Source organism: Cyprinus carpio, chromosome A6 (genome assembly GCF_018340385.1).
Source record: "Cyprinus carpio isolate SPL01 chromosome A6, ASM1834038v1, whole genome shotgun sequence".
Taxonomy (NCBI): domain Eukaryota; kingdom Metazoa; phylum Chordata; class Actinopteri; order Cypriniformes; family Cyprinidae; genus Cyprinus; species Cyprinus carpio.
In genome coordinates, this window is record NC_056577.1 from 30,124,777 (window position 1) to 30,148,942 (window position 24,166).

Consider the following 24,166-nt stretch of genomic DNA (forward strand, 5'->3'; position numbering starts at 1 on the left):
CAGTTTTGAAGTTGAACATGGTAATGGATTAAAACATAAGCAGCAGGCTGGATGTACATTAACCTTACATCTTAACACCTCCTTTTATTTTTTATTTTTTTACAAAGCAGATCATGGCTCATATATTTTGTCTATAGTCTATAAAACAGCTTCGTAAATAGGAAGATTTTATTTTATTAGGATGTTGTTTATGGGTGTTTTTTTTTTTTTGTGAGTTATTTGATTTGTTGAGACTCGACTCTGACTCGTGACCAGAGACCCGAAACTTGACTTAGACTCCAGCGACAAAGACTTCAGATTTGACTCAGACTCCAAGTTAAAGACTTGTGAACATCTCTGCTTGACAATGGAAGTTTTCTCCATTCTAATGAGGCTATAATGCCTCTTGTGGCACCAATTTACTATCATTGCATTATGAATACTGGCCCGTTTTGCATTGTAATGTGTGAAATAAAGTTTGTGGCTGTCATAAAACTGCAAGGTGACACAAAGGTAAAGGATCCAAATGCAGTAAATTAAATGAAGGGGTATTCCACAATCAAAGTCTAGAAACAGGCAGAAGGTCATATACACAGGTAATCGGTCCAGACAATAACAACAGGGAAAAATCAAGGCAAAAGGGTAATCCAAAAACAAGTAGAGTAGAAAAGGTAGGGTAGCAAGGACATGGCCAAGACATGGAAGAAACAAGGCTTAGAATGATACTAGCAAGACTAAGTAGTAAATTACAAAAAAAACGAACCAGACATATATAGCAGACAAGGTTAAGGAGACACAGGTGCAAACAAAGGCAAAGAATTATGAGAAATGAAATCCAAGACTGAGTGACAGAGGTATGGGATGGTTATCAAGGGCACTGCAGCTGGTTATCGTGACAGTGGCTCACTCACATTTTCATCAGTATTGTCTAGTGTTATATATGTTATATATGTTGTTGTTGAAAACCCATGACTACAGCCAATTCAATAAATTGCACAGCAGATTTGTATTCATTTCTATAGGTGCTTTTGCCTTGCAAATACCGCACTGTCCTGAAATGAACAGCAGCTGTTTGAATAGGCTAATTAAGTGACCCAAGTGCATTGGCCATCCTGTTTTAATATTCATAATCCTGCCCTTTCCACAAACCATAAATGACCACATGAGCACATAATGTAGCAGACTCATCCCTGATTTAAAACTCATGTGAGCTTCAGACTGAAAACATGCAATCCGAACCGGTTCTAACGTCGCTGCGTTAAGTCTATCTACAAGATTTTTCAAAAGGAACAGGCTAGATTAGTCTATGGACACGGTTCCACTATTCATGCACTCTCTCCTCCTCTTCCCTTCCAGACTCTTGGTCTTAAAGCAACAGAAAATGAACTCAACGAACTGGATTGTGGATAGTTATGAAGAAGCTCTTTGCCAAAAACACCGTGTGATTGTTTCTCTTGGTCTTATCATTAATTTTCATTAACACTTCGTAGTCCCCTGCTAGTGGTGACTACTTTCCTCTCCAATCCAATGTTTTCAAGTAGACATCCAGGATACATTTATTATCCCGGTTCACCTGTAATCCTGTACATGAACATGCTCATGATATGCATATCAGTGACTTTATATGTGTTTTACCTATGCTTCCTATTTTTGTAAATGCATCATTGTGTTACACATTGTTTTCTTTTCTTGGGGTACAGCCCACTTTTATGGTCACCTCCATTTGAATCTGGCTGGTATGGCAATAGAGCGTTTCATTGCTATCTGTAAACCACTGCATCACTCTCAGACTTGCACACCACGAAGAACCCACATCTTTATATGTTTGATTTGGGTTATAGGGGCTATACCTTCTCTGGCAGATATCCTTATTTTACTCTCAGCCCAGCCCATGTCCCTCTTCAGGTCTACTGTGCTTTGCTACACATTTAGTTTGTTCCCATCAAAACAGAACAAGGATCGCATCACTGCTTCACAAATCATCTGCATGTCATTGGTGTGGATGATTCTCATTTATACTTATTGCAGAGTCCTGTTCACTGCCAGAAAGGCTGTTTCAAAGGGTTCAGCAAGTAAGGCTCGGAGTACAATGTTGTTGCATGGTGTCCAGTTACTTCTTTGTATGCTTTCCTATATCACCCCTGTTATGGATATGTTTGTCATTCCTTTTTTTTCAGTTTTTCTTTTTTTCCTGTTGACAGAACAAAGATCACTTTCTTTAATTATCTAATGACGAATATTATGCCAAGATTATTAAGTCCTTTGATATATGGGGTCCGAGACCAGAAGTTTCTCAAACAAATGAAGGAATACTTTACATGTAAAGTTATTATTGTAAAGATAATGCCATCACAATTATGATTTTTTCATGATTTTTTTTTTTTTTTTTTTTTTTGCTACATTTATTTAAAATATTGGAAATTAGAATTTGATTAATTTATGTTTAATTATGATATTTGTTTTATTTGAGAACATTAGTGAGAACAGAAACTCTCTACAGTGGCTGAAAACAATTCAACCTAGAATATTTATGATTTTTCAGAATTTACAGAAATTATGAATGACCTTTACTAAAAACTAACTTCACTGATCCATTGTCAATGTCTTTTAATGAGCTTTTGTTTTGATGATTTTTAGTGGATTTTAAGTGAAATCATTTACCCTCTAGTTTACACAGATGTTGTTAATCATATTATCTCTAGAAATTATGTATTATGGATTCACTGCAACAAAAGTATTTGTGTCTTTATTTTGAACAGTAGGCTTTTTTCAGTTAATTATTTCAATTACAATATCTTTATAGCCAAACTATAGTTATGATATGAACAATTAGAGAAAATTACCTATTAATATTGATAATAGTACTGTGTTATGATTCTATTTAATTAAATAAATTGCACTGTATATTCTCATTGTTTTAGTGTTTAGTTTTATTGTACTTATTTTTAATTTCACCAAAGAGAATTTGCATTTTGCGATGAGGTTTAAAATAATTGAATGTTTAGGCCTACAAAATGTAAGCGTCTTTCATATTGTACAGCTCATATCTGCCAAATAGCCAACTTCTGCCAACACTTCCACACATGCAACATTTTATCATTTTCTCTGATTACAACCAAAGATAAATTAGTATAAACGTAAATAACTAATTAACCTCCCCAGTCTTTTGTTAATTTGTCACATGACCGAAGCAATGAATTAAGCGCCTACCCATGATCGCTTGTTGATAGTGGTATTTTCACTGTTTGTTATCATATGAAGGCACCTGTCAAGGTGTGGGATATATTAGGCACTAACTTAACAGTGTTAGAAGCACAAAAGTGATTTTGACAAGGGCCAAATAGTAATAGCTTGATGTCTGGGTAAGAGCATCTCCAAGTCTTGTGGGATGTGTTTCAAGTAATGCACGTGGTTAGTACCTACTAAAAGTGATTCAACGAAAGGAGGTGCACGGTGCACGGGGGCGCACGGAAGTGAAGCTAACATTGGATTTGAATGTGCCTTGATGCCTTGCTATACAGCATTATTCAGTTTTTGGACACAGCCAATATCACTTCTCTTTGTGCTTTAAACTGTTCATGAAGGAACGGTGTTCGCCATTTAATTCATTCACATTACTGCCAGTGCTCTCATCTACAGAACGATTGTAAGTAGGCTACACACACCATTCAGAATCACCAATAATTGCATTCGCATTGAAACTATTCCACTGTAATGTGACCCAAGTGCATTGACCATCATATTTAATATTCATGATCCCTGCCCTTTCCCTGCCCTTTCCTTAAATAACACATGAGCACATAATATAGCACTCAACTGATTAAAATTCATGTGAAGTTCAGACTGCCCAATTTCCAGAAATGGTTTCCTTCTGGCTCCAAGGTTAGTCTGTCTATACGACTTCTCAAATAGGCTAAGTCTGCAGTATAGTAGGTGATTTCTTTTCTTTCTTTTCTCTTCCAGATCCTTGCTTTTAAAGAATTGGGAAATGAACTCGACTGACTGGATTGTGGATAGTTATGAAGAAGCTTTTGCCAAAAACATTGTGATTGTTTCTCTTGGTCTTATCATTAACTTCATTAACGGAATGCTAATGGTGACTTTCTTCTCTAATCCAATGTTTTCAAGAGACTCCCAGATACATTTTATACATTCACCTGGTATTCAATGACATTCTCATGATATGCATATCAGTGACTTTAAATGTGTTGACCTATGTTTCACCACTTGTGAATGCATCATTGTGTTGTGTATTAGTTTTTCTTCTTGGTACGACGAACCACTTTTATGATCACTCCATTAAATCTGGCTGGTATGGCAATAGAGCGTTTCATTGCTATCTGTAAACCACTGCATCACTCTCAGATTTTGCACACCACGAAGAACCCACATCTTTATATGTTTGCTGTGGGTTATAGGGGCCATACGTTCTATAACAGATGTCATTATTTCACTTTTAACCCAACCTGTATCTTTCGTTCTTCAGATGCATTTATACCTTGCTAAAGACCAAATTATTTGTTCCCTTCCAAAAGCGCACCAGTATACAACAGCCATTGCTTCACAAGTCATCTGTATGTCATTTGGTGTGGATAATTCTCATTTATACTTATTGCAGAGTCCTGTTTCACTGTCCAGTAAAGGGCTGATTGCAAAGGGTTCAGCTAAATAGGCTCTCGGAGGTACTATATTGTTGCATGGTGTCCAGAATTACTTTTTGTATGCTTTCCTATATCACGATCATTTTATGTTTATGATTCCTACTTACACTCCTTTTTTCCGTCTTTCACCAAACTAAGATAATATTCTAGTGTTTATCTGTTTACTAATATTTTGCTCAAGATTACTAAGTCGCTTTGATATATGGGGTCCAAGACCATAAGTTTGTGAAACAAATGAAGGATACTTTACTTGTAATATTGTTTATTGTAAGATAGTACCAATTCATAACTTGTGAATTTTATTGTGCTAAAATTTCTTGAAAAAAGAAAATAATTTGATTGATTTTTGCGTTTCTTCTTTAATTATGAACGTTTATGTTTTTGTTCGAGATTTGAGAACATCAGTGAGAGCAGAAGCTCCTCAGTGTGTATGAATGTCACCTGGAATTAGACATCACTGACAATGTGGCAAATACAGTACAAACAAATGATGAAGGAACTCTACCTCTAAAAACAACTTTACTTTTTTAATCAGCTGGTGTTTTAGTGATTTTTAGTGGTGTGAAAATCTGTTCACCTCAAGTTCACAAACCTGTGTCGTAATGCACATTAACATATGGGAAGAACCGCACAAATGTTTTCTTTATTTTGAACAACCTCTATTGCTTTATATTCAGTTAAATTAGAGCCAAACTAGTTTTTAAAAAATGAACAGTTGGGAAATCTGCTTATTAATATTAATGATAGAGACTGTCAATTCAATTCATATTCAATTCAGTTTTATTTGTAATGCGCTTTTTTACGGGATACAAATCATTGCAAAAGCAACTTTACAGAAACTTAAGTTTTTAAAAAATATTTTGTGAGTAGCTTATCAGTGATGACTGTCATTTTATGTGCATCCTAGTTACCACTTGTCAATCACCCGTGGCGAAACAGCGAAACAAATAGAGACATAATTAGCGTAGCTGCTGTTCCAGCCAAGTAAAATTTATTAGGTTTCACCCCAAGCTCAGAAGAATAATAATGCGCATTTGGATCAGATATAACTGCAGTCCAAAATTATTGAGATGTCATTATTTGACTGCTTGGCCAAAGAGGTGTGTTTGTAATCTAGATTTAAACAGAGGAGTGTGTCTGAAAACCCCGAACATTATCATGAAGGCTATTCCAGAGTGTTTGGGACCAAAATGCGAAAAAGCTCTACCTCCTCCCTTATAGTTGGACTTTGCTCATCCTAGGTACTATCAAAGTCCAGCGTTTTTGTGACCTGAGGGAGCGTGATGGGTTTGTATGCGTGGTAGAACACTAGATAGGTACCAGGAGCTAAGCCATTAAGGGCCTTATAATTAATTTAATAATTCTTTTGTAACATGATACGGACTTATATAGTAGCCAGTGCAGCAGACTGTAAAATTGGGGTATATGATCATATTTTCCTTGGCCTGGTAAGGACCTCTAAGCCACTGCGATTTTGGACTACCCTGTAGCTTGTTTATTGAAGATTCAGGACTAACCACCTGAGCAGTGCATAAACCATATTCCAATCTAGAGGTCATGAGTGCATGAACTACTTTTTCATGCACTCAGCAACAGTAACATGTGTCGTAGCTTGGCAATGTTTTCTAAGATGGAAGATGCTGTTTTTTGTAACATGGGAAAATATGATTTTCCAAAGACAAGGTTACTGTCTAATATAAGACACCCAGATTTTTGACAGTAGAGGAATAGCAGTACATCCGTCCTAATCGCAAATTGTAATCTACGAGATTCTGTGTAATGTTTTCGTGGTCCCAATCGTATATCTCTGTCCTTATCTGAATTTTAATAGAGAAAATTATTGGTCATCCCATCTTTTTAACATTTTAACACACTCTGTTAGCTTAGATAAGGTTTGAAGTTTCACCTGGTCGTGTTGAGATATTGAGTTGATTATCATCAGCATCACATTGGTAAACTAAGCCCGTATTTCTAATGACTATTACCAAGGGCAACATTTATATTGAGAAAATAGCAGGAGGACCTAGGACCAGATCCTTGTGGCACTCCATATTTTACTGGTGATAATGAGATGGCTCCCATTTATGATAAACAAAGTGGTAGCGATGGGACAGGTAGGATCTAAACAATCTTAAAAGCCTGCCCATTAGATACCTTTATAGTTTTTGTGTAATCTATCTATGAGTATGTTCGTGATCTATGGTATCAAAACGCAGCACTCAAGATCAAAGTAAAACTAGCAATGAGATTCAGCCTTGGTCTGATGCAAGAAGCAAGTCAGTTGTAATTTAACAATGCATTTCGGGCTATGATGGGGCCTGAAACCCACTGAATTCTTCAATAGAGATAATTTTTTTTGCCAGGTAGGATCACAATTGAGCATCACACAAATTTTAGGCAAGAAGTTTATTTAAGCTCTTCCTGTCCTATAGTTTTAAGGACTGCAGTTTATCTTTTGGGTCACGATGGATAAAAAACTAAAAGTATTGAACTCTGTAGAATCTACATTTGTTGTGGTATTTCTGATGTTAATCTATTTTATCAGTGAAAGAAATTTCATAAAGTCATTACTATTATTTAACTGTGAGGGAATTAATTAGATCGGGTGGCGTCTGGTTATTTGTTAATCTTCTGAAGAGATGTGTTGCGTGAACAGATGGCTCACTACATTTCGATCAGTATGTCTAGTGTATATATTATGTTGTTGTGAAAAACCCATGGACTTTGCTATGTTCAACTAAATTACACAGCAGATTTGTAAATTCCTATAGGTGCTTTTAGCCTTGCAACAATATCTGCACTGTCCCTAAATGAAAAACAAGCAGCTGTTTGAATAGGGTTAACTTTAAGTAGACCCAGTGCATTGTCCATATGGTTTAATATTCATAATCCCTACCCCTTCACAAACATAAATGACACATGGCACATATGGTAGCACTCCACTGATTAAAACTCCATGTGAGTTTCAGACTGAAACATGCACAATCCACAGAAAACCGGTTCTACTCGAGGTAAAGTCTCTCGACAAGGATTTCTCGCAACAACTAGAGCTCGAGATAAATCAGCTATATAGATTAGTCTAGACAAAGGGGGGGCACTTATTCATGCACTCTCTCTTCCTCATTCCCTTCCAGGACTCTTGGTCATAAAAGCAACAGAAAATGAACTCGTACGATAGCTTGATTGCTTGGATCCGTTATGAAGAAGCTATTGCAAAATTGTGAATTGTTTCTTCTTGGTCTTTGATCTTAATTTCACATTACCAACAAGGGATGCTATTGGTGACTTTCTTCTCACCAATCACAATGTTTTCAAGGATCCAGATACATTTTATAATTCACCTGGTAAAGATCAATGCCATGTCATGATAGCATATCAGTGATTTATATGTGTTGAAGCCTATGCTTTTCCGATACTTTGTAAATGAGATATCAGAGACTGGTTACAACCATGGTTATTTTCTTGGATACAGCCATGAGGTGGTCAATCAGACATGGAATCTGGTGGTATGGCAATAGAAGCGTTTCATTTTGCTATCTGTAACACCACTGCATCCCTCTCAGACTTGCCACACCACGAAGAGAACCCACCTCCTTTATATGGTTTGATTTGGGTCTAGGGGCTATACCTTCTCCTGGCAGATATCCTTATTTACTCTCAGCCCAGACCCATGTCTCTCTTCAGGTCTACTTGTGCGTTTGCTACACATTAGTTTGTACCCCGTCAAAAACAGCACAAGGATCGATCACTGTTCACAAGTCACTGTATGTCATTGGTTGTGGATAATTCTCATTCTCATACTTATTGCAGAGTCCTGTCACTGCCAGAAAAAGGCTGTTTCAAAGGGAATTTCAGCAAAATAAAGGCTCGGAGTACAATATTGTATAACATGGTGTCCAGTTATTTCTTTGTTGCTTTCCTATATCACCCTGTTATGGAGATGTTTGTTCATTACTTTTTTTTCCGTTGACAGAAACAAAGATCACTTTCTTTACATTATATAATGACGAATATTATGCCAAGATTTTCGAGTTCCTTTGATATATGGGGTCCGAGGACCAGAAGTTTTCTCAAACAAATGAAGGAAATACTATTACATGTAAAGTTAATTATTGTAAAGATAATGCATCAAAATATGATTTTTTTTGTTTGTTTTGATTTTGCTACAATTTTATTTAAAATATGGAAATTAGAATTAATTTATTATGTTTAATTATGATAGATTATTATGTTCATATTATGCCTAGAATATTTAGATTTTTCAGAACTTGAAAGAAAATTATGATGACCTTTTACTCAAAACTAACTTTACACCTGATCCATTGTCAAGTCTTTTAAATGAGCTTTTTGTTTGATGATTTTTAGTGGATTTTTAGCTGAAAATCATTTACCCTCTAGTTTACACAGGTGTTGTTAACCCTATTATCTCTAGAAATTATGTATTATGATTTACATCAAACAAAAGTATTTGTGTCTTTATTCATTGACAGGTAGGGACTATTTTCAATTTAATTTATTTCAGTATACAATATTCTTTATAGCCAAAAAACTATTGTCATGATAATGAACAAATTAGAGAGAAACATTACCTATTAATATTGATAATAGTACTGTGTTATGATTCTTTTTATAAATAAATTGCACTGTATATTCTCAGGTTTTTTAGTGGTTTTATTGTACTTATTTTTAATTTCACCCAAAAGAGGAATTGGCATTTTGCGATGAGGTTTAAAATAATTGAATGTAGGGGCCTACAAATGTACGCATCGTTCATATTGTACAGCTCATATTGGCCAAATAGCCAACTTCTGGCCAACACTTCCCACCAACATGCAACATTTGATAATGTTCCTCTGCTTACAACCAACAGCAAATTGTCCCACCGTAAACGTTAAATATGTATTAACCTCCCACCCACAGTTTTTTGTGAATTCTGGTCACATGACCCCACGCCCACCCCACCCGCCCCCAATGGAATTAAGTGCCTACCCATATCGCTTGTTGATAGTGGTATTTTCACTGTTGTTATCATATGAAGGCACTGTCGAGTGTGTGGGATATATTAGGCAGTAACGCTCCCAGCCAACAGGTCAGTTTTTGAATTTCAGTTTCTGTGCTTTTAGAAGCACAAAAAGTGATTTTGAAAAAGGGCCAAATAGTATAGCTTGATGCGGTAAGAGATCTACCAAGTCTTGTGGGATGTTTTCAGTATGCAGGTTAGTACCTACTAAAAGTGATTCAACAAGAGGTGCACGTGCATTAAAGCGAAGGGACGCTGTTTTGTCACCATCTCGGTAGCCATACACACAGAAGAGCTGCTGTAGCTCAGAATTGGCTGGAAAAATGTAATGCTGTGTATGGGACTTGCATAGTTGCAGATTGGTCAGAGGATAATGATGGACCCTGCTGACCCTGATGAAGGCATCCACAGGGAACCAGGAAGTGAAGCGAACAATTGGATTTGATATGTGCCTTGATGCCTTCCTATACAGCATTATTCAAGTTTTTTTGCACACAGCCAATATCCAATCTCTTTGTGCCCTTATTAAAACTGTTCATGAAGGAACGGTGTACGCCATTATAAGATTCACATACTCAGTGCCTTCTTTTTTCCTCCTACAGAAAACGATTGTAGGTAAGGCTACACATCATTCAGATCACCAATAAACTGATTTGCAAATTGAAAGTATTTCCAACTGTAAATGTGACCAAGTTTCATTGACATTCTATTTAATATTCATGTCCATGCCCTTTCCACAACCATAACATGAAACACCATGAGCACATAATTGTTAGCACCGACTACTCATAACAATTCATGTGAATTCAGTAACTGGGGCCCACTTGCAGAAATGGTTCTTCTGCGTCCAAGGACGTCTTGTCTATACAAATTTCTCAAATAGGCTAAGATGCAGTAACGTAGGTGATTTCTTCTTTCTTCTCTTCCAGACCTTGCTGTAAGAATTGGGAAATGAACTCAACGATCTGGAATTGTGGATAGGTATGAGAAGCTTTGTGCCAAAAAACCATTGTGATTGTTTCTGCTTGTGCGTTTTATCATTAACTTCATTAATGGAAGCTAATGGTGACTTTCTTCTCCAATCCAATGTTTTCAAGAGACTCCAGATACATTTATACATCACTGGTATTCAATGACATGCTATGATAGGGCTATCGTGACTTTAAATAGTGTGAAACCTATGTTTCACCCTTCGTGGAAATGCATCATTGTGTTGTGTATTCGTTTTTCTAGGCTGTCACCACTTTTATGATCACTCCAATGAATTGGTGGTATGGCAATAGAAAAAGGGGCGTTTCATTGCTATCTGTAAACCACGGCATCACTCTCCAGATTTGACACACCACGAAAAGAAAACCCACAGCTTTCATATGATTTGCTGAGGGTATTATGGGGCTATACAGTAGCTATAACAGATGTCATTATTTCACTTTTAAACTCAACCCGTATCTTCTTCAGATCAAAATTTTTTTTTTTATTACCTGTACCCAAATTATTATTTTGTCTCCCTTCCACAAAAGACACAGTACAACACCACTGCTTCACCAAGTCATCGTATGCATGGTGTGGAAATTCTCAATTTATACTTATTGCAAGAAGTCCTGTTCAACGCCAGAAAGGATGATTCAAAGGGTTCAGCAAATAAGGCTCGAGGTACAATATGTTGCATGTGTCCAGTTACAATCTTTGTATGAGTTCCTATATCCCTCCTTTTATGTTTATGATTAACTACTCCTTTTTTTCGTCGTTCACGCAAAAAACTAGACTATTTCTGTGTTTATCTGTCTACTAGATATTTTGCAAGATTACTAAGGCCTCTGATATATGGGTCAGAGGACCAGGAAGGTTGTGAAACAAGAAGGATACTTTACTGAATATTGTTATTGTTAAAGATAGGTTACCATATAACGTTATATTTGGCCAAAAATTTCTTAAGAAATAATTTGATTGATTTGGGGTTTCTTTCAATTATGACATTTGTTTTTAATAATAATAAATATAATAATAATAATTCTTCATTTATTTCGCAACTTTTCTGGGCACTCAAAACGCTTTACATTACAGTTAGAAGGGGGTAATCTCCTTCAAAAACCACCAGTGGTGATTGGAGATGTGAGGAACAATCAGTGACGAGCAGAAAGCTCTCGTTGTGTATGAATGTCACTGATATTAGAATCAATGAACAAAGGTGGCAAATACAGTACAAACAAATGATGAAGGAAACTCATACTCAGAAATAACTCGGTATATTTAATAAGGCGGGTGGATTTTTTTATTTTTTATTTTAGTGGATGTATGAAATCTTGTTCACCTCAGTTCACAAAACGGTGTTAATAAATCACATTACAAACTATGGAGGAAAACCCCCAAGGATTTTGGCTTTATTTGGAAAAACAAACAAACGCTCTTTTGGGGGCTTGATTGACGGTGTACAAAAAAGCGGTTAAGTGAGCCCAAACTAGTTTTAAATGAGACCCAGTTTTGGGGAAGACTCAAATGCTTATTAATGTTGATGGATAGGAACTGGTATTACCAGGTTATTATTTTTTTTAATAGTAAAAAAAATAATAAAATTCCACCCTGTAAATTCTTATTTATTTATGGTTTACAGTTATTTTCAATACCAAGATTTATTTTCCATTAGTTTTTTTACCGTAAAATCAGTTTTAATTTCTTGTATTTTCTGTTTGAGTATTTTTATTATTATTATTTACAACTTGAGGAAAGAAAAAAATTACGAGAAAAAGAAACACTGTTGGTATGGATTGCCAAACAACAGTTGATTTGCCACACCTCTTTTGTGTTTTATTATTTTGTCATCTTAGGGAATTAAGGCAATTTAAGTTAAACAGCCATCGAATCAACTAGACAAGGGTGAGTTTTAAGAAAATGTGAATATATTAGATTTTAGCACAAATGTATGGCAGGCAGTAAAAAAATCCAACCCCAACCCACCGCTAAAACTTATCCTTCTGTCCCTCCCTTCCACTGAGGCAGGAAGTACAAACTTTCCCCATCTCCAGCCACCCTTCAACATTCGTCATCTTAGACCCAGCCCCTCAACATCCTCCCAAGCAACTCTCTGTCCTAGCACTTTTACCAGCACTCACACACATTCCATCAACACATCTTCCTGCTCTGTCAGGCGCTTCCCACCACTGCATTCAGCAGGCCGCGGGTTCAAACCCAAAATACCGCCACGAAACCTACATTACACACTTCACTTAACAGATAGTTTTTTTTTTTTTTTTTTTTTTACCTCGATTTTTTTTTTTTTTTTTTTGTTGCGACAGCCTGTCTCTCTACCTTCGATCATAGGGAAAACCTTTTTTAAAAGAGTTGTTTTAACCACAATATCATTGTTCTCGCAAAGAACAGATTCAAACCAATAACGGGATATAACAGTCTGGTCTCAGGAGTGGGCCATTCAGCTGAGGACTGAAATACTGTCAGTCACGTGTAATGGAGGCGCAGCCGGTAGGTGCTTTGGAGGTAAAAACCTCACTCCCCTTGATCTCAAGAGAGAGCACGTAGCGGACAGAGCTAGTATGGCTGCAGTCATTTAGCCTGCCTGTTAGTGCAGTCCGCCTCCCATGCAGGAGGGAACCCGGGTGTGAGCCCACACTCGGAGCGGTACTGAGGGTGTGGGCAGTGAGGACAGGAGGGAAGGGGTTACTCACCACAGGAAGCCTCTGCGGATTGAATGAGCTGATTCCAAATATCAGTTCTTATTCTGCTGGATTTATATGTTGCTTTTGAACCACTGTCAATCAGCAAGATCCTACTGTTCTGCACCCTCTCTATCCACTGGGCATTCACCATGGCATTCCGCTTTCGATCGCGTGTGAATCCTGGTCACTGGTAGGTCTTTCAGGGTATGGCTTTGGGGAGGGGAAGGTATCTCAAGCGCATATTCAACTTTGTCACTCGGGGTTCATCAGGGATCAGATGTTCAGCTTGAGACCCCTCCTCTTCATCAATATGCACGACATCACCTATGGTTTTCCCATTATTATATAGAAACATGGCTTCTCCTAAACATTTTTGCTATGCTGATGATACACAGCTCTATCTTTTCATTTTCAACTCAGATGATCCAACGAAAAACACCCCCTCTCTCCCTCCAAAAAAATAGTGCATGGCACTCTAGACCTGCCGGGTCCCGGGACCTCTCACGGCTATGGATGACAAAGAATATCACTACACTGCTCAACCCCTGGCCAAACGGACTGAGCTTCTTGTCTTCCCTGCCACCAACTCCAGCTACTAAAGTATAATTTCTCCATCCAAAGCTAGGTTCGTCTACAACGTTATCCCATCAACTTCAGTCAGAAATCTTGGTTGTACACCTTGCAGTGACCAGTGACCAGCTGGAGTTATATTAAAATGTCTTTGATCTTTCAGCTGTTAAGTCCACTCACCCTCTTCAGGTCTACTGTGCTTTGCTAACACATTTAGTTGTTTCCCATCAAACAAGAACAAGGATCGCATCACTGCTTCACAAATTCATCTGCATGTCATTGGTGTGGATGATTCTCATTATACCTTATTGCAGAGTCCTGTTCACTGCCAGAAAGGCTGTTTCAAAGGGCTTTTCAGCAAAAGTAAGGCTCGGAGTACAATGTTGTTGCATGGTGTCCAGTTACTTCATTTGTATGCTTTCCTATATCACCCCTGTTATGGATCTGTTTGTCATTCCTTTTTTTCCTGTTGACAGAACAAAGATCACTTTCTTTAATTATCTAATGACGAATATTATGCCAAAGATTATTAAGTCCTTTGATATATGGGGGTCCGAGACCAGAAGTTTCTCAAACAAATGAAGGAATAATTTACATGGTAAAGTTATTATTGTAAAGATAATGCCATCAACAATTATGATTTTTTCATGATTTTTTTTTTTTTTTTTTTTTGCTACATTTATTTAAAATATTGGAAAATTAGAATTTGATTAATTTTATGTTTAATTATGATATTTGTTTTATTTGAGAACATTAGTGAGAACAGAAACTCTCTACAGTGGCTGAAAACAATTCAACCTAGATATTTATGATTTTTCAGCATTTACAGAAATTATGAATGACCTTTACTAAAAACTAACTTCACTGATCCATTGTCAATGTTCTTTTAATGAGCTTTTGTTTTGATGATTTTTAGTGGATTTTAAGTGAGAAATCATTTACCCTCTAGTTTACACAGATGTTGTTAATCATATTATCTCTAGAAATTATGTATTATGGATTCACTGCAACAAAAGTATTTGTGTCTTATTTTTTGAACAGTAGGCTTTTTTCAGTTAATTATTTCAATTACAAATATCTTTATAGCCAAACTATAGTTATGATATGAACAATTAGAGAAAATTACCTATTAATATTGATAATAGTACTGTGTTATGATTCTATTTAATTAAATAAATTGCACTGTATATTCTCATTGTTTTAGTGTTTAGTTTTATTGTACTTATTTTTAATTTCACCAAAGAGAATTTGCATTTTGCGATGAGGTTTAAAATAATTGAATGTTTAGGCCTACAAAATGTAAGCGTCTTTCATATTGTACAGCTCATATCTGCCAAATAGCCAACTTCTGCCAACACTTCCACACATGCAACATTTTATCATTTTCTCTGATTACAACCAAAGATAAATTAGTATAAAAACGTAAATAACTAATTAACCTCCCCCAGTCTTTTGTTAATTTGTCACATGACCGAAGCAATGAACTTAAGCGCCTACCCATGATCGCTTGTTGATAGTGGTATTTTTTTTTTCACTCTGTTTGTTATCATATGAAGGCACCTGTCAAGGTGTGGGATATATTAGGCACTAACTTAACAGTGTTAGAAGCACAAAAGTGATTTTGACAAGGGCCAAATAGTAATAGCTTGATGTCTGGGTAAGAGCATCTCCAAGTCTTGTGGGATGTTTCCAGTATGCAGTGGTTAGTACCTACTAAAAGTGATTCAACGAAGAGGTGCACGGTGCACGGCGCACGGAAGTGAAGCTAACATTGGATTTGAATGTGCCTTGATGCCTTGCTATACAGCATTATTCAGTTTTTGGACACAGCCAATATCACTTCTCTTTGTGCTTTAAACTGTTCATGAAGGAACGGTGTTCGCCATTTAATTCATTCACATTACTCCAGTGCTCTCATCTACAGAACGATTGTAAGTAGGCTACCACACCATTCAGAATCACCAATAATTGCATTCGCATTGAAACTATTCCACTGTAATGTGACCCAAGTGCATTGACCATCATATTTAATATTCATGATCCCTGCCCTTTCCCTGCCCTTTCCTTAAATAACACATGAGCACATAATATAGCACTCAACTGATTAAAATTCATGTGAAGTTCAGACTGCCCAATTTCCAGAAATGGTTCTTCTGCTCCAAGGTTAGTCTGTCTATACGACTTCTCAAATAGGCTAAGTCTGCAGTATAGTAGGTGATTTCTTTTCTTTCTTTCTCTTCCAGATCCTTGCTTTTAAAGAATTGGGAAATGAACTCGACTGACTGGATTGTGGATAGTTATGAAGAAGCTTTTGCCAAAAACATTGTGATTGTTTCTCTTGGTCTTATCATTAACTTCATTAACGGAATGCTAATGGTGACTTTCTTCTCTAATCCAATGTTTTCAAGAGACTCCAGATACATTTTATACATTCACCTGGTATTCAATGACATTCTCATGATATGCATATCAGTGACTTTAAATGTGTTGACCTATGTTTCACCACTTGTGAATGCATCATTGTGTTGTGTATTAGTTTTTCTTGGTACGACCACTTTTATGATCACTCCATTAAATCTGGCTGGTATGGCAATAGAGCGTTTCATTGCTATCTGTAAACCACTGCATCACTCTCAGATTTGCACACCACGAAGAACCCACATCTTTATATGTTTGCTGTGGGTTATAGGGGCCATACGTTCTATAACAGATGTCATTATTTCACTTTTAACCCAACCTGTATCTTTCTTCAGATCATTTATACCTTGCTACCCAAATTATTTGTTCCCTTCCAAAAGCCACCAGTACAACACCACTGCTTCACAAGTCATCTGTATGTCATTGGTGTGGATAATTCTCATTTATACTTATTGCAGAGTCCTGTTCACTGCCAGAAAGGCTGATTCAAAGGGTTCAGCAAATAAGGCTCGGAGTACAATATTGTTGCATGGTGTCCAGTTACTTCTTTGTATGCTTTCCTATATCACTCATTTTATGTTTATGATTACTACTCCTTTTTTCCGTCTTCACCAAACTAAGATAATATTCTGTGTTTATCTGTTTACTAATATTTTGCCAAGATTACTAAGTCCTTTGATATATGGGGTCCAAGACCAGAAGTTTGTGAAACAAATGAAGGAATACTTTACTTGTAATATTGTTATTGTAAAGATAGTACCATCATAACTGTGAATTTTATTTGGCTAAAATTTCTTAAGAAATAATTTGATTGATTTGCGTTTCTTTAATTATGACGTTTGTTTTGTTCGAGATTTGAGAACATCAGTGAGAGCAGAAGCTCTCGTGTGTATGAATGTCACTGAATTAGAATCACTGAACAATGTGGCAAATACAGTACAAACAAATGATGAAGGAACTCTACTCAGAAAAAAACTTTACTTTTTTAATCAGCGGGTGTTTTAGTGATTTTTAGTGGATGTATGAAATCTGTTCACCTCAAGTTCACAAACCTGTTATTAATCACATTAACTATGGGAAGAACCCACAAATGTTGTCTTTATTTTGAACAACCTCTATTGCTTTATCAGTTAAATTAGAGCCAAACTAGTTTTAAAATGAACAGTTTGGGAAATCTGCTTATTAATATTAATGATAGAACTGTCAATTCAATTCAATTCAATTCAAGTTTATTTGTATAGCGCTTTTTACGATACAAATCATTGCAAAGCAACTTTACAGAAAATTAAGTTTTTAAAATATTTTGTAGTAGCTTATCAGTGATGACTGTCAGTTTATGTGCATCCTAGTTACCACGATGTAAATCCCGTGGCGAAACAGAGAAACAAATAGAGACATAATTAGCGTAGCTGCTGTTCCAGCCAAGTAAAATTAATTAGTTTAACCCAAGCTAAAGAATAATAATGCGTATTTGATCAGATATAACTGCAGTCCAAAATTATGAGATGCATTATTTGAATGCTTGGCCAAAGAGGTGTGTTTTAATCTAGATTTAAACAGAGAAAGTGTGTCTGAACCCCGGACATTATCAGGAAGGCTATTCCAGAGTTTGGGAGCCAAATGCGAAAAAGCTCTACCTCCTTTAGTGGTCTTTGCTATCCTAGGTACTATCAAAAGTCCAGCGTTTTGTGACCTTAGGGAGCGTGATGGGTTGTAGCGTGGTAGAACACTAGATAGGTACGCAGGAGCTAAGCCATTAAGGGCCTTATAAGTAAGTAATAATCTTTTGTAACTGATACGGAACTTAATAGGTAGCCAGTGCAGAGACTGTAAAACTGGGGTAATATGATCATATTTTCTTGACCTGGTAAGGACTCTAGCCACTGCATTTTGGACTACCTGTAGCTTGTTTATTGAAGATGCAGGACAACCACCTAGCAGTGCATTACAATAGTCCAATCTAGAGGTCATGAGTGCATGAACTAGCTTTTCTGCATCAGAAACAGGTAACATGTTTTCTAGCTTGGCAATGTTTCTAAGATGGAAGAATGCTGTTTTGTAACATGGGAAATATGATTTTCAAAAGACAAGTTACTGTCTAATATAACACCCAGATTTTTTGACAGTAGAGGAAGTAACAGTACATCCGTCTAATCGCAAATTGTAATCTACGAGATTCTGTGTAATGTTTTCTGGTCCAATAAGTAATATCTCTGTCTTATCTGAATTTAATAGGAGAAAATTATTGGTCATCCAATCTTTTACATTTTTAACACACTCTGTTAGCTTAGATAATTTTGACAGTTTCACCTGGTCTTGTTGAGATATATAGTGTGAGTATCATCAGCATAACAGTGGAAACTAATCCCCGTATTTTCTAATGATATTACCAAGGGGCAACATGTATACTGAAAATAGTAGAGGACATAGGACAGATCCTTGTGGCACTCCATATTTTACTGGTGATAAATGAGATGACTCCCCATTTAAATAAACAAAGTGGTAGCGATCGGACAGGTAGGATCTAAACCATCTTAAAGCCTGCCCTTAGATACCTGTATAGTTTTGTAATCTATCTATGAGTATGTCGTGATCTATGGTGTCAAACGCAGCACTAAGATCAAGTAAAACTAGCAATGAGATTCAGCCTTGGTCTGATGCAAGAAGCAAGTCATTTGTAATTTTAACAAGTGCAGTTTCTGTGCTATGATGGGGCCTGAAACCCGACTGAAATTCTTCATAGAGATAATTTTTTTTGCAGGTAGGAGCACAATTGAGCATACACAAATTTTAGTAATAAGTTTATTTAGCTCTTCCTGTCCTATAGTTGTAAAGGACTGCAGTTTATCTTTGGGTGCGATGGATAAAACTAAAGTATTAGACGCTGTAGAATCTACATTTGTTATTGTATTTCTGATGTTATCTATTTTATCAGTGAAGAAATTCATAAAGTCATTACTATTTAACTGTGAGGGAATAATTAGATCGGGTGGCGTCTGGTTATTTGTTAATCTAGCCACTGTGCTAAATAAAAACCTTGGATTGTTTTGGTTGTTTTCTATGAGTTTGTGGATATGCTTGGCCCTGGCAGGTTTTAGAGCCTGTCTATGGCTGGACATACTGTTTTTCCACGCAATTCTAAAAACTTCCAAGTTAGTTTTTGTCCATTTGCGCTCAAGACTACGAGTTTCTTTCTTGAGAGCGTGGGTATTACTGTTGTACCATGGCACAGTACGTTTTTCTCTAACCTTTTTCAATTTGATGGGGGCAACAGCTTCTAATGTATTAGAGAAGATAGTGCCCATGTTGCCAGTCATTTTGTCTAGTTAGTGTGTATTTATGTGTACACAGAGCAGTTGAGCTAAATCAGGCAGGTTATTTGTGAATCTGTCTTTGGTGGCTGGAACAATAGTTCTGCCTGGACGATAACGCAAAGCTATATAGTTATTATCATCAATACGCAGAATGCACGATATAAGGAAATGGTCAGTAACATCATCACTTTGAGGTACGATATCTATGTCAGTAAGATCGATTCCATGCGATATAATTAAATCTAGCATATGATTAAAACGATGAGTGGGCCCGGTGACATTTTGCTTTACTCCAAAACAGTTTTAATAAGTTAGTAAACGCAAGTCCTAATGCATCATTTGTATTATCAACGTGAATGTTAAAATCTCCGAAAATTAGCGCTTTATCAGCGGTAACAAACAGGTCTGAGAGGAAATCTCCAAATTCTTTTAGGAATTCTGTATATGGCCCTGGTGGTCTATACACAGTAGCCAGAGAAAGAGATACAATAGATTTCTTTTGCATATCTGACAGTGTAACATTAAGCATAAGTATTTCAAATGATTTAAACCTGTATCCTGTTTTCTGGGTAACATTGAGAATATCACTATATATTGTTGCAACACCTCCCCCACGTCTGACGGGGGTCATGTTTATAACAGTAGTTTGGTGGAGTAGACTCATTTAGACCAATATAATCATTTGGTTTTAGCCAGGTTTCAGTCAAGCAGAGTACATCAAAACTATTATCTGTGATCATTTCATTTACAATAACTGCTTTGGGTGTGAGTGATCTAATGTTTATGAGTCCAAACTTTAGTAAATTGTTTTTGTTATTTTTTTTTATTTTTTTTTGGTTAAATGATTTTGGTGTTTTTTCTATATCCTACATTAAATTTATATTTTGACCTCATTATTCGGGGAACAGACACAGTCTTAATAGATTGGACAGCGCAAGTACTTCTAACATTTAAGCGGGTAGAACAAAAGCCATCATAACAGTAAGAGTCCTGGAGATGTTGTCCGAGAGGAGATCCGCTCCGACTCTGCTGGGGTGCAGGCCATCAGCGCGAAAAAGCCTAGGAAGCTCCCAGAAAAGATTCCAATTATTAACAAAGAGCAGTTTCTGTTCTTTACACCATGACAATAACCATTCATTTAGAGCAAAAAGTCTACTGAACCTTTCGTTTTTCGCTCGTCGATACGTGGGCAGTGGTCCTGACACGATGATCGTCGCCGCGGGCGTCGTGCTGCGAACCGTCTCGATCAGGCTCCTGAAGTCCCTCTTCAGCGTCTCCATCTGCCGCTGCATGGTGTCGTTAACCCCGGCGTGAAGCACGACCGCTCTGGGGCTCTCGTCGGCCTTCAGGATCGCGGGTATCTGCGCAGAAAACATCGAGAACACGAGCACCAGGGAAACAGTGAGTGTGCACTTTACCTTTGGCTAACGTAGCACGGACGTGTCGGACGATGGAGTCTCCGACGATCACAGCGTCGCGTTCCGTTTCGCGGAGGGGAGAGAAGCGGTTCCGTGTGGAGATCTCGAAGACCAGAGGGGGAGAAGTCGTCGCCCGGGGCCTGGCTCATGTCCTCCGCTGCGGATGCACCCAGGGTCCATGGTGTCCCAGCGCCGGAGTGAAGGACATCTGGGCAGATCGCATCCTGGGTGCACCGGGCCTGTGCAGAGAAACACACGGGGTGGAGGTGGTGGGACTGTTAGTAGCGCACTGCATACTTACCCTGGACTTGTGAGCGTCAGCCCGGGAGGTTTCCAGTGCGGCTCTCCGCTCTCTCAGCTGGGCCTGCCTCTGCTCCAGGACTCGAATCTGCTTCTCCACGGCCTCCAGCTCGAGCTGCACCGAATGAACATTATGATAAGAACATTATGATTTTTTAAAATTACTTGTTCCCTGACTCGCAGTAGCTTACTGTTTATTGTGAAACTATTTCATATGTTAATTATGCAATTATAACTAATTTGAATCTCATGTGATCACTGTAACAGCTCCTATAAAACTCCAGGTTGTGGTAATTTACCGCTCTCCTGGGCAAACTCTATCCACCTTCCTAGAGGAGCTGGATGGGCTGCTGTCCTCATTCCTGGAGGATGGCAGTCCACTTTTAGTCTTTGGCGACATCAGCATTCATCTGGACAAGCCTTATGCTACAGACTTCCATTCACTCCTTGCTTCATTTGATCTCAAACGACTTACCACTACAAGCACGCACAAATCAGGCAACCAATTTGACTTAATTTACACACACAATTGTATTGCAGACAACATTCTGGTAAAACCCTTACATATCTCTGATCATTTCTTCATTACATTTGAACTACATTTTGCTACCTGTGTGCCACCAACCCCTATACCATTTATTTTTAGACGAAACCTAGGCTCCATTTCCCCCTCCCATATTTCCTCCTTAGTAACCTCGTCTCTTCCCTCACCTACCCATTTCTCATCTCTGGATGTGAATGCAGCAACTGACACTTTATGCTCTACTTTAACCTCTTGTCTAGATGACATTTGTCCTCTCTCCTCCAGGCCAGCACGGGCTGCCCCTTCTAACCCCTGGTTATCCGATGTTCTTTGTGAGCTTCGGACCAAACTCAGGGCAGCAGAGAGAAAATGGTGCAAATCAAAAGATCCGTCAGACCTGAGGACGTATCGGTCTTTGCTTTCATTTTTCTCTGCTGAAGTCCATTCTGCCAAATCTTCATACTTCCACAACAAGATCAACAGCGCCCCAGACACACGTAATCTCTTCAAAACATTTAATTCTCTCCTCTGTCCCCCTCCACCACTTCTATAACAGCTGATGATTTCGCCACATTCTTCACAGACAAAACCAGAACAATCAGTAGTCAATTCTCAGCCCAACACACACAGGACCTCAAACCAACCACACCCACCACTAAAACCCTCATCTTCTCCTTCTGTCCCCTTACTGAGGCAGAAGTATCAAAACTTTTCCTCTCCAGCCACCCTACAACATGTCCTCTAGACCCTCACACCTCCAAGCAATCTCTCCTACACTTTTACCAGCACTCACACACATCAACACATCTCTGCTCACAGGCAGCTTCCCCACTGCATTCAAGCAGGCTCGGGTAACCCCACTGCTCAAGAAACCTACATTAAACACTTCACTTACAGATAGCTACGGACCTGTCTCTCTCCTTCCATTCATAGCGAAAACAATTGAAAGAGTTGTTTTCAACCAGATATCATTGTTTCTCTCACAGAACAACAAACTGGATGCTAACCAGTCTGGTTTCAGGAGTGGCCATTCAACTGATACTGCGCTACTGTCAGTCACGGAAGCCCTGTGGATTGCAAAAGCTGATTCCAAATCATCAGTTCTTATTCTGCTGGATCTATCTGCTGCTTTTGACACTGTCAATCATCAGATCCTCCTGTCTGCCCTCTCATCACTGGGCATCACAGGGATTCCACGTCGTTGGTTTGAATCCTATATCACCGGTAGGTCTTTCAGGGTGGCTTGGGGAGGGGAGGTATCCAAAGCACATCAACTTGTCTATGGGGTTCTTCAGGGATCAGTTCTTGGACCCCTCCTCTTCTCCATATACACGACATCACCTGGTCCCATCATACAGGCACATGGCTTCTCCTACCATTGCTATGCTGATGATACACAGCTCTATCTTTCATTTCAACCAGATGATCCAACAGTAGCTGCACGGATCTCAGGCTGCCTGGCGGACATCTCGGCATAGATGAAAGGATATCACCTACAGCTCAACCTGGCAAAGACTGAGCTTCTTGTCTTCCCTGCCACTCCAACTCTAAAGTATGATTTCTCCATCCAGCTAGGTTCTTCTACAATTACCCCATCAACTTCAGTCAGAAATCTTGGTGTAACCTTTGATGACCAGCTGACCTTCAAAGACCACATTGCAAAGACTGCTCGATCTTGCAGGTTTGCATTGCACAACATTAGAAAGATCAAGCCCTTTCTAACGGAGCATGCGGCACAACTTCTTGTCCAGGCCCTTGTCATTTTTGGCTGGAATACTGCAATTCTCTTTTGGCTGGACTTCCATCAAGCACAATCAAACCTCTACAAATGATTCCAAATGTAGTGTCACGACTGGTCTTCAACAAGCCCAAAAGAGCCCATGTTACACCTCTCTTTATCTCCTTGCACTGCTACCGATTGCGGCTCGCATCAAGTTCAAGACAATGATGCATAGAACAGCACAGGCTCAGCACCCGCCTCCTTCCACTCACTACTACAAATCTACATCCCCTCCAGAAGTCTGAGATCCGCTAGTGAGCGATGCCTCGTGGTACCATCACAGAGAGGCTCAAAATCACTTTCCAGAACATTCTCGTTCACCATTCCTGGCTGGTGGAATGATCTTCCCACCCCTATCCGGGATGCTGAATCCCTGACAATTTTCAAACGACAGCTGAAAACTCATCTCTTCCAAATCTACTTGATTTCATCATCATCATTAAAAAAAAAGAAAAAAAAATTGTCTTTCTCTTTATTTATTCCTTCTCTTTCTAGCTTGTACTTATTTGAAC

At 38.1% G+C, this 24,166-nt stretch overlaps 1 protein-coding gene and 3 pseudogenes across 1 annotated transcript; all 4 read left to right on the forward strand.

Moving 5' to 3' along the window:
- The first annotated feature begins 1,360 nt into the window (after positions 1-1,360).
- On the forward strand, positions 1,361-2,735 carry LOC122145237 (annotated as a pseudogene).
- A 1,232-nt stretch (positions 2,736-3,967) lies between these two features.
- On the forward strand, positions 3,968-4,651 carry LOC109091734 (annotated as a pseudogene).
- A 5,960-nt stretch (positions 4,652-10,611) lies between these two features.
- Positions 10,612-14,552, forward strand: LOC122145427 (annotated as a pseudogene).
- A 1,617-nt stretch (positions 14,553-16,169) lies between these two features.
- Positions 16,170-17,087, forward strand: LOC122145238 (odorant receptor 131-2-like). The gene has a single exon (XM_042757449.1). The coding sequence runs from the start codon at positions 16,170-16,172 to the stop codon at positions 17,085-17,087; it is 918 nt and encodes a 305-aa protein (XP_042613383.1).
- The last annotated feature ends 7,079 nt before the right edge of the window (positions 17,088-24,166 follow it).